The following is a 16940-nucleotide window of genomic DNA, read 5'->3' on the forward strand; positions in this document are numbered from 1 at the left end:
GTCTGCGGGGCGGTGAGCGCGCCGGTGGGGGGGGGAGAGGAGGGGCGGGGGAGGCCGCGCGCGGGGAGACTTTTACCAATCGGGTCGGTGGGGGGTGTAGACGCGGACTCGGCTGGCGACTCGGTGAGTCGGCGCGCGGCACAAACCCGGCGGTGGCCGGGAGCCAGCAGCGCGCAGCTCGCGGCCCGGGCCGGAGGCCAGGCGCGGCCGGGGCAGGGCCGGACGCCAGGCGTGGGGCATGCGCCCCCCGAGCGGGCCCTGCGCCCCCCGAGCGGGCCCCGCGCGGTGAGGCTGGGGCAGTAGGTGGGGGGCCTTTTAAAACGTGGGTTTCGTCCCGGGTGGGCATCGCGCGCCCTGGAAGCTAATGAGGGGGGGGGTCCCCAAAGTTGGTCAGGAACGTGGGTGCGGAAAGGCTACCCGAGTGGGTCGGAGTTGGAGCGATTTTCTCTTCGACCCCCTCGGAGCCCTCACCCCCTACCATATTGTGCGGGTGCGGGAGTGACCGGGGGTCGCGAGTGTGTGTCCCCCACCCCACCCCCAGCGGAAGGAAATGGTCTTTAGGCGCGCGCGCGGGGGTCTATGGTCGGGGTTATTTCATTTATTGTCGCTGGAATCCGTGTTTTATTCTGGAGCTTCGAGGGGAGTGGGAGCGCCGGGTCGGGAGGGCAGTTCTCTGGTGACCCTCCTCAGCCTGGATGGTTTATTTATAAAGTGTCGGCTCTGGGGCAGAAAGGGGCCCCTGGAGGGGACACCACGGGGCCCGCGGCCGGGGAGTGGGGGAGGCTCGGCCCGAGCCCTAACTCTTTGGCGGGGATCCTCTGGAAAAGCCCCCTCCCGCTTTAAGCACCCCCCAGACACAAAAGCGGGCGCAGGAAGCGCGGGGGAGAGCGCGTTGGTCAATTCCAACGTTCCGCGGACCCGGGGTGGCCGGTTTGTCAATAATCTTCCGTTTTCAGTCGCCCAGCCCGGAGGGTTTGCCCCCCCCCCACCACCATGCAAATCGGTCGCTTTCCAAGAAGCCTTTGAAATCGGACTTGGGTTTCTGTCGTCTAATTTCTTCTCCCGCTTCAGTGTTTCTTTTCTCACTTCCTCCGGGCCACCCCCTCCGGACTCTCCTAGCCCCCTCCCCACCTTTCTGCCCCGCCCTCCCCCTCCTCTTCCCCTCGTGAAGTGAGGGCCCCCTTTCGCCACCCGCGGGGCCCAGCCTTGCACAACTCTTTAAATAACCGTGTTTTGCAAGCTCTGGGCCGAGCTGGTGACCTCTCTCCGGGAGGCCTGGGAGGGGGGGTGGGGGAGAGGGTGTGGCCTCAGATCCCTCCTTGCCGCCCCCACCCCCCCAGCCAGGTCCCAGCGACCCCCCAGCAGCCCCCTCCCATCCCAGCCCGGTCCCTGCCTGGGAATGCCTCTCCCCTGGGGTTGTCATAAAGTGGGGGTAGGGCCAAGGACAAAGGGCTCTTGCGGGGAGGGGTCTGGAGGGGTGGGCGTCCTCAGCCTAGGGTTAATGGCAGCCACGGTCGGGGGGGGGGGGACCCCAGGCCGAGGTCTAGAAGGGCTTTGGGGTTCCCACCTGCCCCCTCCACCAGCCCCTACGTGGAGGCCTGCACTGCTCCCCTCCCCCACCCGTGGACCCGGAAGGGTCATTAAACCCAGCAGGCCTGGGGGTGGTGGCTTGGGGGGGAGTGGCTTCCTTTGCCTCTTCCTTCTCCCCCCCACCAAGGGAGGGGGCGATGCCCAGAGCATTTCCGTGGGGAAGGGGGGCTCATCTTGAAGTTGTCAATGGTGGGGGAGGGGCAGCAGACCAGACTAGACACTGGGTGAGAAATGTCCCCTCAGCACTTCTTGGGGCTGGTGGGGGGACGGGTGACTGCCCATCCCCGGGGGTGGGGGCTGGGTGTTCTTCTGCTGCCTCTAAGGGCAGGCTGTGCCGGTCACTCTCCAGCAGTATGGCCTCTGAGAGGGTCTTTGTGCCCTGGTACCCCTGCCCCTGCTGAGTACTGAGGGCCTTTGGGGATGGGTCCCTCCCCACTTTCCTTCAGGGACCCCCACTTCTCCCCCCCACTGCCCTTTCACCCGTCCTGCTGGGAACCCTATCACTGGGGAGGGGCCCCCTCCTGTGACTGGGGAGGCTGGGAGGGTCTCTACTATAAGACTCCCTTGTGGGAGGGGTCAGGCTTCTCTTAGCAGGTCACAGGAGGGGCTGGGAGACCAGCCAGCCTGGTGGCCCATGTCTACTGTCAACCAGGAGCCCCTGCCCACTGGCCCCTTCTACCTGAGGAGATGCTCAGAAGCCTGTGGGGGTCACTGGCCGGCTGGAGTGGCTCCTGGACCCTCCTGTTCCCCACCCCCCAGCTTCTCAGTGATGTACCATCTGGGGTATCTCTGTCAGGCCTGTTGAGTTCTGCCTGGTCTATTTTATTGGCGGCCTGGGCTGGTGGGGGTGTGGCCTGGGCTGGGGTTGGGGCTGGGATGAAGATAGGGGGCTACATCCTCCTATCTTTGGTGGTGGCTCTGGGACATCCATGCCTGGAGCCTGCCCAAGGCCCTGGCAGAGCAAGTTGGCAGTGATCCAAAGGGACCCCAGGCTTGGGGAGGGGGACAGGGGGCAGAGTGGGCTGTGTTCTGGGCCCTGGCCCCCACTTGGGGTCTTAAAGGGCAGGGAAGCCGCCAGAGAGCATGGCTGTTGGGAGGTTCCAGCGTTCCCCTAGACCTGGGTCTGGATTTGATCCCCAGTCTTGCCTGGAACCTGCTGTGTGTCCTCCAGCAGGACAACTCAAGCCTATTTTCTCCATCCGTGAAACATGGCCCGTCCAGCCTCCTTCCATAAGTCTAGCGAGTGCCTTCTGAGGTTGCGCCTGCATCATTACAAACTTGCATCATTCCTGCTTTGGCACACAGGGAGATGGGTGCTGTATGGGCCCTGTTTTGCAGATGGGGAGACTGAGCCCTGGAGTAACTGAGGTTTAGAGATGAGGTGGGAGCTTGAATAGGGAAGCCTGAGCCTGTATACAGCAGGTGCTCCACCTAGGTCAGTCATGGTTTCTATAAGAAAGGAGGGTGCTTGGAGCCCCCTGGGCCAGGCTGCACCAGCATGTCTGTGAGCAGCGCCTAGAACTCAGAACTGGAACCCGGAGCTCCCTGGACTCTGGCACCTGGTAGCTGGCTTTGACCAATCAGAGACCAGGAATACTTGGTCCCCTTGCTCTGTTTATGAAGCCATAATCCAGCTGTTTCTGGGGGGTGTTGTTTCTCTGTGGCCCAGGCGGGTGGGGGCTGCCTCGAGGGCCTCGGGAGTCCAGTGCAGAGTGACCCTGCTTCTCAGCCTGCTGGAGGGTGGACGGAGCGGGGAAGATGGGGCGAGCATGCTCCTCCACCTCCAGGGAGGCCCCCAGGTTTGCACCCTGATGGGCGTGAATGGAAGGGATTTTCCCAGAGGTCTTTGAGGTCCAACCTCAGTGGGGAGGAGCCCAGGTGCGGTCTGACGGTCTCTTGTCACCCCCAGGTTTCTGTACACGTGAATGAGCCACCTGCCAGCCGCCACCAGCCCCCGGTGCCCAGTGTGAGAAAGGAGGTGTCGCCTGCCTGCCACTGGCATGCCCCGCCAGCCCTCAGCCTGAGACCAGCGGTGCCTGCCCCTGCCCCCTGCCACCCTGCACTGCCCCGGCTCCCCCGCGGCCCCCACACTGCAGTGCGGCCGGGCCCCCTCCCCACAGGGGCCGCCCCCACCGCCCCCTCCTGGTGCCCGGGGCGGCCCGGCCCGCAGGGCCATGAAGCTGCAGGCTGTGATGGAGACGCTTCTGCAGCGGCAGCAGCGGGCACGCCAAGAACTGGAGGCCCGGCAGCCACCGCCGCCCCCTGAACCCCCAGCCCGCACCAGGGCCACTCCGGAGGAGGACAGGGAGCCTGAGAGCGCCCGGATGCAGCGGGCGCAGATGGCTGCCCTGGCCGCCATGCGGGCCGCTGCCGCCGGCCTTGGCCATGCGCCCAGTCCCAGCTCAGAGGATGGGCCCCCCGGCTCGGAGGATGAGGATGCAGCCCTGGAGGGGGCACAGGGCTCGCCCACCCCACCCGGCCGAGGCAGGGAGGCAGCCAGCCTCCCCATGGGCGATGGCCGCTTTGAGGATGCAGGCTCCGACGATGACCTGTGAGTCGGGGTCTGTAGGCTCCTTATGCCGACCACATAACCTGCACCAGCCACTCTCAGCCCTGGGGCACTGCCATAGAGGAAGGACAAAACTCCTGTCCTGCTGACCTCCCGGGGCGTACCATCCTTTAGAACTCACTGGTGGACAGTTCTCTATCTGCACCACCCAAGATGGGGGTCTCCTGTCCCAGAGGGCTCACACACATGTGGCCAGTACAGCCACACTCTGCGTCAATAGCTTTATTTCACCTTAATGTAAATGGAGCTACTCACACGGGATTGGTGGCTCCCATCGCCTAGCGAGGCTGTAAGAGATTTAGTGATGGGGACAGACTTAGAGTCCATGGCCCAGGCGAAGCCTGCACAGAGCGGGCATCCATTGGTCCTTGCGTCTGTCTCACCAGCGTCTGATGCAGGTCCCGAGCTGGGCACTGGCAAGACCCTGGTGGGATCCTCCTGGGAAGAAGTTTGGCAAGTCACACATGAGTGTGATTATGGGCAGTGATCAGAGTTGCCAAGAAAAGAAAGCGGGGATGTTGGGGGAGGGGTGGCTGGGGCTGGAATCAACTTTGGGGGCATTGTGAGTGAAGGTCTCCCTGTGTAGGTGACAGCCCTTAGGAGGTGATGAGGGGAGCAGAGAACAGCATGCCTGGCAGGGGGAACAGCCTCAGTGAAGGCCCCAAGGCAGGAACAGGGTCAGTATATTCAGGGCCACGTGAGGAAGCCTGTGCTGGAAACGGGAAGAGGTGGGATTAGCAGGTAGGTAGGGGGGGTTCATTGCCACAGGGACACCTCCAGTTGCTCTGGGCTAACTGGGAACAGGGCAGTAAGGGCCACACCCTGAGCAGTTCTGCTCATGGGTGCTCTTGACAGCTCACCCACATCCAGACAGGGAAACCGAGGCTGGATGAGCTGGGTCCCTTGCCCCAGGGCCTGAGTTGAGCTGGCGCCTTCTCCCCTGACCTGTGCCCCTTGTCCGCCCCAGGAAGCCAAAATGGGAGGAGGAGGAGGAGGAGGAGGAGGAGGAGGAACTGGAGGAAGACCTGGGGGATGACGAAGAGGATGAGGAGGATGAGGACTACGAGGATGAGGAGGGGCTTGGGCCCCCGGGCACCACCAGCCTGGGCCCCACAGCCCTGTTCCCCCGCAAGGCTCAGCCGCTCCAGGCCTTCCGTGGTGATAGTGGATCCCGGGCACTGGGTGGCCAGGAGCGCCCGGGGACTGGCCCGGCTGTCCCCGGAGGGGCTGCCCATGCTACACCTCAGCTGCAGCCACCAGACCACGGGGACTGGACGTATGAGGAGCAGTTCAAGCAGGTAGGCCTTGCGTCGTAATTGGGGCTGCGAGTAGTTGCTGCCAGAGTCCTGACCTGCCCTCAAGGGCCAGGAGCTCACCTGTTGGGCCTGGGGCATCCCATGTGTGGGAGCCCCAGTGTGGGATCGTGGCCCGTGGGTAGGATGGTCCGGCCGGTAAATGCAGGGACATGGGGACACATGGGGACAGGAGTCAGGAGGGGAAGTTCAGCAGACTCTGTACCAGAAGGCCGAGCAGAGAGACCTAAGCAGAGTGGGTTCTGAGTGGAGGCCCTGGCTTGGGAAAAGGCCACCGTCCTATATGGGGCTCCGGGGGTCATGGGGGCAGCCAACAGGCGTGGCCAGAGGCATTGTCAGCGGTGTTGCGTCTGATCTGTTGAGGCTGTGGCCGTGGAGGGGGCTGAGCAGGGGGTGGCCACGTCGGTGTGGACAGTCAGGAGGGGCGGGGAGGAAGCAGGCGTCCTGGTGCTGTCCCCGCGGGCGGCCAGGGCAGAGGAAGTGGCCAGGCCAGGGAGCCTTTGAAGTCGGGCCTCGCCGGGCCGGGCAGATGGAAACCAGATGGCGGCCGGGGCAGCCGGCTGGGCTTGCATTCCATCCTGAGGCCAGCTGGGCCCTGCCCCGACCTCCGAGAGTGGACGTGGGGACTTGGCCTCCCAGGCCCAGTGCCCAGCCCTCATCTGGGCTCCATGGGGCTGGGGACGCACCAGGCACATGGGAGCCGGGAGGTGGCTGTATGTGGCCTTGGGGCACCCCCCCCACCCATGCTGGCTTCCGGGATGGGCAGTGGGACCCTCCTCGAGGGAGCTGGAGGCCCGGCCGCCGCGTGGGGAAAGGGCACTGGGACCCTGGTAACCCTCAGAAAACTCAGACAAAGTATAGAATCGGACATGCAGCATGAGGGGGATGAGCCAAGGCCGTGGTGGGGTGATGCAGGGGCAGGTGTAAAGGCAGGAGGGGAAGGTGCCCCTGGAGTGGGCGTGGCCAGGGCAGCGGCCTGAGGCACGAGGCCAGACTGAGGAAGGCTGGAGGGTTAATCCCCTGCCCGGGCATCTTGGGCTGGGTGGGGCTGCCCTAGCTTCCGGCTGGGTCCTGGCATGCAGTGTGGGGGGTGGAATGACACCTAGCAGACGTCACCTTCCCAGGGCGTGGCTGGCCACTCCCCACGCATGACCCCAGCTGCCCCCTTCAGCCTGAAGTCCACACCCTGGCATGTAGACCCCAGCCTGCAACCTGCCTCAGTCTACCTCCACTTCCAGGGGGCCCTCTTAGGTCTGGGCTGCTCTCCGTCTACTTGTGCAGATGAGAAAACAGAGGCAAGGCATGAGGGGGGCAGGGGGAGTGGTGGGTTTCCCAGAACCGAGCTCCTGTTGGGGTAAAAGTAACGAAACAGGAGTCTCATGGGTGATTTACGTCAATGTTTGCCATCTGAGTTCAGCCCTCAGGGAGCCCCAGGCTGGAGGCCAGAGCTGGACAGATACCCCCCATCTAACAGGGTCACTGCCGAGCAGGAGGAAGGGACAAGCCCACAGCCCCTGTGGGATTGAGGGTGGACAAGCACCCCCAGCCTCGCCCAACCTGGTTTTGAGTGGCCAGGCCCGGCAGAGGCCAGGGGTCAGGTGTCCTGACTGCAAAGCCCCCTCGGCCCATCAGGAGCAAAGTAACTCAAGGGGCCATTCTCTTGCTGGTCTGGGAAACAGGGATGATGTCTTGAGGACCCCCAGGGTCAGGGCACAGATGGGGAAACTGAGGCCCAAGAAGCACAGGGAACACAGGTCACAAGTCAGCCTCATGCTTGTAGAGTGTCTATGGGATGCCCAGCTCCCCTGCCAGGGGCAAAGAAGGTCTGTAAACAGATGGGTGGGAAGGGATGATAAGACCCAGCCTGGCAGCCGCTGGGGGATGTAGCTCACGGGCCAAGCCTGGTTGGCAGAGGAGCTGAGCACTCGCACCGTGGGGCACCCATGCAAAGGCCCTGGGGTAGGATGTAGCATGGCTTGTGTGTGGAGGCCAGATGCTGCCACTGGGCTTGGCCCTGCAGGACCTGGGATTGAATTCCCAGGTGGAGGGGGCTGGGGGTGGTGGGCAGATGCCAGGGTCTTATTCCTGCCTGGCTGTGGCAGTTCTAGCCACCCACACTGCGCTCCTGCCCAGCTGGCCAGGCACCTGTGCAGCCAGTGTCAACAGTGGCCCAGGCCTAGCCGGCCCGGCAGATGTCGGGGCTGTGTTGACTCTGGCGCCTGCCCCACCCCCTTCCTGGCACGTGGCAGCCGGGCCGGCCGGCCGCCTGCTTGGCACCATCTCTGCCTCTTCCTCCCTGGTCTTGGCAGGGCCCGGGCCTGACTTCCGCCCGAAAACCCTCGACAGCCGTGAAATCCCGCCGTCAGCCGCAGGGTTTGGGGGGCAGCCAGGCTGGGGAGGGGCCGGGAGCAGCAGGCTCACGGCCACGGAATCTTTCCTTGGAAGCCGAGAGCCTCGCTACTGGGCGGCCCCAGGGACACAGGCTGATGGAGGCCAGGGCTGGCCAGGATCGCAATGTGTCACAGGGCGCAATCAGCAGCTCGCCTCCTGCCATCAGATATGGCATCCTAGTGACATCCCGGTGGCTTCCTGTCACCAGCAGGGCTGTGCAGGGCTCTCAAGGAAGTGCCATCGTGGGGTTTTCAAGCAAGAAGACTCAATCGCGGGTCTTCAGCCACTTAAGGACTTGAATCTTTAGTTTCAGTGACTCTATAGATAAACACTGGGATTTTTGCTCGTGGTTTTATTGATAATGAAATTTATGTAGCATGTGATTCAGCCATGGAAAGTGCAGTTCAGTGGTTTTTCATGCATTCACGGGGTGTGCAGCCATCACCATCAATTTTAGAACATTTTACCACTTCAAAAATAAAGTTTTTAATGTATGCCATTTCACTATTACCCCACTCCTTCCCCTAGCTCCTGACAACCAGTCTCTAGATCTGCCTGTTCTGGACGTTTGCCATCAGTGGAATCACGCCCTGTGTGTCTTTCTGTGTTTGCTTCTCTCACTGAGCATCCTGTTCTCAGGATCTGTCCACATGGTGGGGAGTGTCAGGGCTTCTCTCCTTTTCTTGGCTGAGTAATGTTCCATTATGCACATGCCATGCTTGCGTGCATGTGTCTGTACACACACACACACACACACACTGCATTTTACTTACCCACTCATCCCTGATGAACACTGGGGTTGTTTCTCCCTTTGGCTGCTGTGAATGTGTGTGCACGAGTTTGTGTGTGAGTATGTGCTTTCGGTTCTCATGGGCACGTACCTGGGAGAGGAGGTGCTGCGTCATATGATAACTCTGTGTTTAGTCTTCTGAGGAGCTGCTCTTGTTCACGGTGGCTACTCCATTTTGCATCCAAGCCGAGGGTTCCAGTTTCTCCACGTCCTTGCCGACACTTGTGGTTATGACTCTGATTCCAGCTGTCCCTCCGGGGGTGGTGTGCTATCTCCCTGTGGTTTCAGTATGCATTAAAGGTTGGGATCTTTTTCCCCCTGCTTCCCAAGGTCATGTCTGCTCACCATCACTAGTAAATAAGCTCAGAGATGTAGAAATGATAGTTCCAGGTGGTGTTTGTCACGTAACTATGCACAGGTGGCAGGTTGAACGCCTTGCGAGTGTCTTGTGTATACTCACTTGGTGCTGGTGGGGGGCACTGTGTTTGCACCATTGCGCAGGTAGGGAAACTGAGGCATAGACCAGTGAAGCCACTTGCCCACGGTCACACGGGGGATATGTCAGACTGGGACTTGACTGCAGGGTGTATCAGAGGAGTGGATGGATGGGAAGGGGCGGGGGGCAAGCCCCACTGGTGAGGGTTTGGAGGGAACCTGGATGACTCTGAGCCTCCGTCTCCTCATCTGAAATGGAGGTGGTCGGTCAGGGCGCCCCAGCAGGGTGTCAGAGCCCAGGGTCTGAACACAGAGGCCCCCAGACAGGAAAGCCACCATCAGCCTCAGGTCCCCGGCCCTGAGAGGCTGCCGCATCCTTGTTGTGGACCCTGCCTGTCCCCCCTTCCCCACCCTGCCCTGGGCCTCCTGCGGCTCCTTAAATTCCCATGGGTGTTCTTCTCCACACAAGCTTCTGTGGCCCCGGAAATGGGTTCAGACAACTTAGGGTGCAGCTCTGGGCCCCAGAAGCTCCCTCAGCAAGGGGCTGTGGTCACATTTTTTTTTTCTGTGTTTTTCAGCTCACTTGATTTTTTTTCTTTTAACTATGGAAAATATACACACATATATTTTTAAAGTCTTTTTTTGGATTTCAGAAGTGACACTTGATACCTTTCTGGTAGGAAAAAAAGGAAGGATTCCAGAGAGGTCTGAGCCCGCCAGCCTCCTCCCCAACCTTCCTGGCATCAGCCACACCGTCTTTCCAGGCCTTTCTCTGTCCACTCACACAGAAGTGTGACGGGCAGGGTATTAAAGTGTGATGGGCAGCTTATTGAAGTGTGGTCTTTTGGGGGTTGCTGGGGTCTGCCATTTGCTGAGCTGGACATACCGCTTTTCTCATTTTTTCCCATCATTTTCACTCTTTGTTTATTTTATCCGTGTTTTGAGTAGTCTGGTTCTTTTAGCTGCTTCAGTTTCCCTTGTGGGGCCGACACCAACACATTGGTCTTTTTTCCTATTTCCCAGTTGTAAACAACACTGCAGTAAACATCTCTTGGGGTTGTGTAGGGTGGGGGTGGGGAGCAGAAATTGCTGGGGCTGCAGGAGGATGTGGCACATACTTTCTTCACCTGGAAGGCCAGAGATGGACACAGGCACTCCAGCCATGCAGTCCGGGCTGGGCTAGAGGGAAGGCTGTCCAGAGTAATGGGCTTTGGAACTGGGGCTTTGTAGGATGTGTAAGAGTCAGCCAGATGGCCAGAGAATGGTTAGGGTCTGTATCTGGGAACCATGTGACTGGACCATGAAGTGGGAGAGGTAGAGGTGGGCAGAACAATAGGGCAAGCCAAGGTGGGCTCAGAGGGGGCTTTTGCAGGATTTAGCAGTGCTAGGGGAGGAAGAGGGACACTGGGAGGACCCTGCTGGGATCCATGGCTGGGCACCACAGCTAGGCCTCTGGGGCCAGGGAGAAGGGTGAGAAGTTTTGGTGGAGAAGTGTGTTCTGGGCACAGGCTGGAGGTCAGGCACTGGTTTCTGGGTCCAGTGATGTTTAGCCGGCATGCTGGGGGCGGAACAGGCCAGGGGCCAGGCCCGTGGGTCCTGTGGGCCAGCTCCGGCGCCAGGCGTCTTCCTGGGGAACTGGGGCCCTGGGCCCTGGGCTGGGGGTGGGACCAGTGCTGCGAAACCCCCCAGCAGCCCAGCCCTGCCGTCCTGGAGCAGCACCCGCCTCATCAAAGCCACTGCGGCTGCTGGCGCAGAGCCAGCAGGGCCATGGCGGGCACAGGGAGGGTGCCCGCCTGACAGTCCTGGCACCGTGCCCCCGCCCGTGCCAGCCTTGGGAACCACACTGACTCAGCCGGAAGAGCCTTATCTGGCCCCGGCGCCGCCGCCTGGCTGCCCGGTCACTGCTGTGGGGTCACCGCCACTGTGGCCTGGCCCCACGCCCACCACCACTCCCCACCCTGGTCACCGCTGTCAAGCGCCCGGCCCCTCCCCACGCTTTCTAATAACACACGCGGCTGTGGAGGGCGTGGTGGCCAGCGGGCATGGGGAGCACGTGGAGTCCAGTCGCTGACGCTGGCACGTGTGTGCACGTGGGAAAGGCCTGGCTACGTGGAGTCCCCTCTCGAGGGGCTCCATGTGCATCAGAGTCTGTTTGTGGAGCTGGGTCTCTGGGGGCCTTGTGAGTCCCCGTGGTGTCCGTGACCATGCCTGTGCCAGTGTGGCTCTCCCGTGTGTTCATTTGGATGGTCTGGGGCCACATGGAGCCACTTACGGTGTCTTTTATGTGTATCTGTCATCTTGGGCGCCTGCTGGTGGGTCCCCCACCTGGAGTGTTGGTGTACATCTGCGTGTGCCTCCATGTGACATGGACCCAAGCCACGTGGATGTCCCACCAGTATGTCCTGGGGTCTGGACCCACTTGAGGGTGGCCAAGCTTGTGTATCTGAGTCATCAGCCCCAGCGCCGTGCATGTTGGGGTGACCCTCTCCCATGGTGACCCTCTCCTCTGCACGTGACTGTGTGCCTGGGGGTCTGCAAGAACACACACTCATGCCCCCCCCGCCCCCCCAGCCCCTTGTCTCAGCAATCTTGAGGGTGTGGTGGGGCCCATTAACCGTTAGCTAGAAAGTCAAGCTGCCCCAGTCAGTGGCTCGGATCAGTGGCCCGGACACAGGTCAGTGTCCCGTGCTACCTTGCTGACGCAGCCCCAGGAGCTGCGAGGTGTGACGAGGGCCTCTGGGCTGCACGGGCTCCCATCGCTGGGTCCCATCCTTCTCCCCTCACGTGCTGTGTGATTGTGGGTGGAGGTGCACCCTCTCTGATGCAGAGGTGCAGTCGGAGGATGCCAGGCATGGCTACCCTGCTGTGTGCCTTGGTTTCCCCGTCTGACACAGAGCCTCTTCAACCTACACATCCTTCTTACTCTGAGCCTGCACCCCCCACGGTGACTTGGGGGCGTCCTGGGCCCTGTGGAAGACCCCATCTGCTGATGCTGCCTACTGCTGGGTCCTGCTCCAGGCAGGGTCTGGGGCAGCTGGGGGTGCAGGCCATGGGTGGGCACGCGCGGGGGCGGGGCCGGACCGCCCTCCTCTGCTTGACTGGCTGCGCTTGGCCAGAGGACAATTGGGGGTCACGGGGTTAAATGCTAGCCAATCTGCCTGTGGAGGCCCCAGCTCGGGACTCAGCCTTGCCTCTCGGTCAGGGCTGGCGGGTGTCTCGTGGGGCCAAGGGGTGGGGGTGGGGGCAGGGAGGGCATAGAGTCAGCACCGCCTGCCCCCAGCAGGCTTGTGGCCTTGGGGACACCTGCCTTCCAGATGACAAACCAGGGACAGATAAAACCCCATGTTCCAGGGAGAAATCTATTGGGGGCTGAATGGTATCCCCAGAGTGACGGGACCTTGTTTGGAAATCGGGTCTCTGTAGACGCAGTTAAGATGAGGCCACAGCAGAGGAGGGCAACCTGGGTCTTTATAGAAAGGCAAGGAGGCAGAAAATAGCCATGTGAGGGTGGAGATGGAGATGGGTGATGTGGCCACAAGCCCAAGGCCCCCCAGAAACTGGAAGAGACAGGGAAGACCCTCCCCTGGAGCCTCTGGGAGCATGGCCCTGTCCACACCTTGATTCCCAACATCTGGGTTCCAGAATCGTGGAAAAATGAACCCCTGTTCCAAGCCCCCTGGCCTGTTGCCATTGCAGGAAATGAATACAAAGTCCAGTGAGGGGTTTGGGTCCCTGACTCATGGGGCTCAGCAGTGCCAGGCAGATGCATAAGGGGCCGGTCTGCCATGGAGCCTCCTCCAGACCCTGACTGAGTGGTCCATGGTGTCATGGACTGCTGTGAGCAGAAAGGCCAGGCTGCACACCCACATGCGGACGTGCATGCGTGTGTGTGTGTGTGTGTGTGTGTGTGTGGAGCACTGGGGGTGTGCCTGAGAACAAAGCGCACAGAAGTGCTGCCCACGTGGCTGCGTGGCAGTGGGGGCGCCGGGCCCAGTGGGCCTGGTGGGCGTGACGGCCGAGGGCGGGGCGTCTGGCGTGTGAGCCAGCCTCCGGGCAAGGGTGTGTCTGTGTGTGTCTGTGTCTGGCTGGACGGGTGTGTCCATGTGTGCCTGGGAACCACAGTGGGGTGGCAGGACCTGCCCGGCGGGGGCGGGGGGGTGTCCATTGGGAGGGTCCACATGTGGGAGTGACGGCACACATCCAGACAGGGGTGGAAAGGTCCGTGTGCAGCCGTGGGGCGGACACAGGTGTCCACAGCCACAGAGAGGTCCAGGTGGGGGGGGACGGTGTGGTGTGTCTGTGTCTCTTGAGGTGGGGTGGGGTGAACCCTGCTAGTGTCTGGGGGGTGTCTGGCATCTCTGTCCCGGCTGCAGTGGCCATGGCCCTGGTGCTGTGCCACTTTCTCTTTCTCCCCCAGGAGGGGCCTCTGAGGGTCCCCGTGGCCACCCTAGCCTTTGCCCTATTAGGCCATGCCCCCAACCTCACCCCCTTGCTTCCAATGTGGATCTTCCGGACTTGTGAGGTCCCTACCCGGGGAGGGGCTCCCCCAGCCCCAGGGCTGCCAACTCTGGACAGGGTGGGCCACATCCCCCTTCTGTTCTTGTTTTTTAAATTTTATTCATTTTGGCTGTGCTGGGTCTTTGCTGTTGCCTGCGGGCTTCGCATTGCAGCAGCTTCTCTTGTTGCAGAGCACAGGCTCTGGGCGGACGGGCTTAGTTGCCCCCGCCAGCATAGGGGATCTTTCCCAACTATGGATTGAACCAGTGTCCTTTGCATTACAAGGCGGATTCTTATCCACTGGACCACACCAGGAAAGCTTAGGCCACCATGCCTGGCACTGGGGGAGCCAGGCCTGGGCCTGGAAACTGACCGTGTCTGTCAGTCTCCATGTTTCTAGTTTCTGTCTCCCCCTCATGGCTCTCTGTTTCCTTTCTTGTCTCTGATTTCCAACCCCCATGCCCCTCTGCCCATCCTGCCCCCATCACCCTGTAATTACTCATCTGCCCTTTCCCTGGGAGCACCTGGGGACAGTGTGCATGGCCCCAGCTGCCACCTCTCCTGGCCTGGTGGCTGCTGCCCCATCTGGCACTCTGCCCAGCCAGTGGCCTGCCCGGCCCCTCCCTGGGCCCTCTGGCGGGCCCATGTGCCCGCTGACAGGGTGCTGGATTCTTAGACTGGAAGTGGGGCCCTAGGGCACCTCGGGTTATTGTGGGTGGGTTTTTTTTTTTTTTTTTTTTGGCCACTTGGTATGCTTTGCAGGATCTTACTTCCCCAACCAGGGATTGAACCGGCACCCTTGGCAGTGACAGTGCTGAGTCCTAACCACTGAAGTACTGGTGGTTATTCCTTTATTCCATGCCATGGCTATCTGGGGGAGCCCAGCCCAGCTGATGTAGGTGGCAGCTGATCTCAGCACCCTCCTTCTGGGCACTGTTTCCCCATGTGGAAAACTGGCAGATTCTGAGCTGGGGTTTTGTTGTCATCATTGTTTTTTTATTTTGTTTTATTATATTTGTTCATCATTGTTAGTTACTGGTCACCGAGGGTCCGGGTGGAAGAAGGCAGGGTGTGGTGGGCACCTGCTCTGCCCCCAGGTGCCCAGCATGGTCTCCTCACTGCAGGAGCGGTCTCTGGGGAGGTGGGAGGTTCCAGGAGAGGGGTCCCCCCCTGCCGTCAGGAGGCAGGTTTTGGTGGCACCCTGAGTCCGATGGCCATTGTGGGGCAGACTGTGTTCCGCCCTGGGCCCAGGCCTGATGGGGGTTCCTGCAGGTGTGTTCAGCGGGAACCCCAGAACCTGAGCCCCCCGGGGCCCCTTCCTCTTGACTCCTGGGCGGGAGGCAGGAAGCAGCCCCCTTCCTTCCGGTCCCGTCTATGAGCGCCCCGGACGGTGGGGACCCGGTCAGCAGGGCTGGGAAGGGGTGGGACCTGCCCCCACGACTCTGCTGTGCTTCTGTTGAATGAACCTGGGTGGGGGGCAATGGGGACGTCACTCCCCGAGCAGGTGGAGTTCTACAGGCCTCTGGACCACTAGGAGGGTCCCTTTCTGCCTTTTGGGGGCTGCCCATAGCTCTTCTGCAGGTACACAGGGCTACTTTCTTTCAGAAGTTACTCCTGCACAATGCGGGTTTTTTGTTTGTTGTTTTTTTTATCTGGCTTCGCCGGGTCTTAATTGTGGCATGTGGAATCTAGTTCCTTGACCAGGGATCGAGCCAGGACCCCCTGCTTTGGGAGCACAGAGTCCTAGCCACTAGACCCCCAGGGAAGTGTCCCCCATGGTGGAAGTTTTAATTCCCAGGTGCCAGGCTTTGGGTGCAGGGCTCAGACCCCTCAGCTGCCCTGAGCCAGCAGCTAAGCAGTAACAACACTGTTGTCCTCGGGTTGTGAGGGTCCCAGGACCCCAGAACACAAGGACCATCATAACTGCAGGTGGAGGCGGCGGAGAAGAAGATGCTGGATTTTTCGCTTTCTGACCCCAAAGCCTTTGCCCTGTGCCTCACACATGCCAGGCATTCTTGGGCAGGGTCCCACCCCAACCCCCAGTCCCACCAGATTTTGACGTGTTCCAGAGGTGCCAAGGGGCTCTGTCCCGGGTCCCAGTCCCACTCTGTGCCTTCTCTCAGCACCTCAGTCTCCCCATCTGAGAAATGGGCTCCCATCTGGACAGTGGTCTGCTCCAGCCAAGCCCGTGGGCGGGGGCTCCCAGGTGGATGGAGGCCGCCGCCCAGATTTGCATGTTGGGGCCGCTACCTTCCTAGAAGTTTCTCTCCCCTGCTCCCCATTCTGGGCACGTCCTCGATGCCAGGCCTGGCTGGCATCCCCAGCTGTGACACGTGGCCATACTGTTCTCTCTGCACAGCCTGTTCCCACAGTCCCCTTGTCCTCCCCCACCTGGATGCCCCAGGTGCACCCCTGCCCATTTCCCAGGTGGGGAGATTGAGGCTCCAGGGGCCCCCACTCGCATGAAAGGCTGACTGGAGACCGGGGCACGTCCCCGGAACCTTGCAATCCGGAAATCCAGAAAGAAGTGCCTTTCATCGCTGACTTTGTGGTCAGGCTCTGTGACTTGTTTCTGGAAGTTTTATTAATATCTGTGTCGTGGGTGGGGGTGCTGCGTCTCTGCTGAGAGGGGACACACACCATTTGGGGGGGGTGGTGGCCAAGCGGGCAGATGTTTCTGCCCTGCCCAGAATCACTTCCCCAATTTCCTGCCGGCCGAGTGGGGCCCCTGCAGCCCTGGAGTGCTGACGGGAAATGAAAGGGCCGTGTGGCCCTGAGCCTGGGTTGGGGCGGGGTTGGCCCCAGGGGTCAGGTGCATGGGGAGGCCAACTTGTGGGAAGGGCCTGTCACCTTGTGGACACTATTAAGTCCCTGCTGTATACAGCAGCAAGCAAGACTGCCCTTCCCCCACCCTGCAGGGAGCTGCCTAGCTCCAGGGGTCCTGGCCACCCTTGGGTGGGATTCCTGCTGCCCCCCTTTCAGGCCAGGTCTCTCTTGGGTGCACTGTGTCCCCAGCATCCAGTATGGACCTTCACATAGAGAAGGATGGGACTTACCTGGCAGTCCAGTGGTTAGGACTCAGCGCATCACTGAATTGGGCCCAGTTTCAGTCCCTGGTGGGGGAACTAAGATCCTACAGGCCCTGCACCCCAAATGCACAGTGTGGGCCCCCCTCACAAGAAAACCAACACCAGAAGGTGCTCAGTCATGGCTGTAAAATGGCCTGACCTGGAGAGCTGACACTGCTCTCCCTGGCTTCCTCCTCCTCTGCCCTCCTCCTCCTGAGCCCCTGCCACCCCCAGAAGGGCTGTGGGTACCGCACCAACTTCTGCTTACTGCCGACCTGCCACGATGG

At 61.2% G+C, this 16940-nt stretch overlaps 1 protein-coding gene across 3 annotated transcripts in view; it reads left to right on the top strand.

The window, feature by feature from the left end:
• The window catches only part of ARID3A (AT-rich interaction domain 3A), a 35623-nt gene that overhangs the window by 198 nt on the left and 18485 nt on the right, over window positions 1–16940 (top strand). The window contains exons 1-3 of one of the 3 annotated variants that reach the window (XM_061151175.1): window positions 29–123; window positions 3500–4141; window positions 5127–5457. In XM_061151175.1, coding sequence (XP_061007158.1) covers window positions 3765–4141; window positions 5127–5457 — 708 coding nt within the window. In that variant the 5' untranslated portion in view covers window positions 29–123; window positions 3500–3764. Of the gene's footprint in view, window positions 1–28; window positions 124–218; window positions 286–3499; window positions 4142–5126; window positions 5458–16940 lie in introns of those variants that run through there. The other 2 variants (XM_061151176.1, XM_061151174.1) reach the window with 2 other exon arrangements.

Source organism: Dama dama, chromosome 9 (genome assembly GCF_033118175.1).
Source record: "Dama dama isolate Ldn47 chromosome 9, ASM3311817v1, whole genome shotgun sequence".
Taxonomy (NCBI): Eukaryota; Metazoa; Chordata; class Mammalia; order Artiodactyla; family Cervidae; genus Dama; species Dama dama.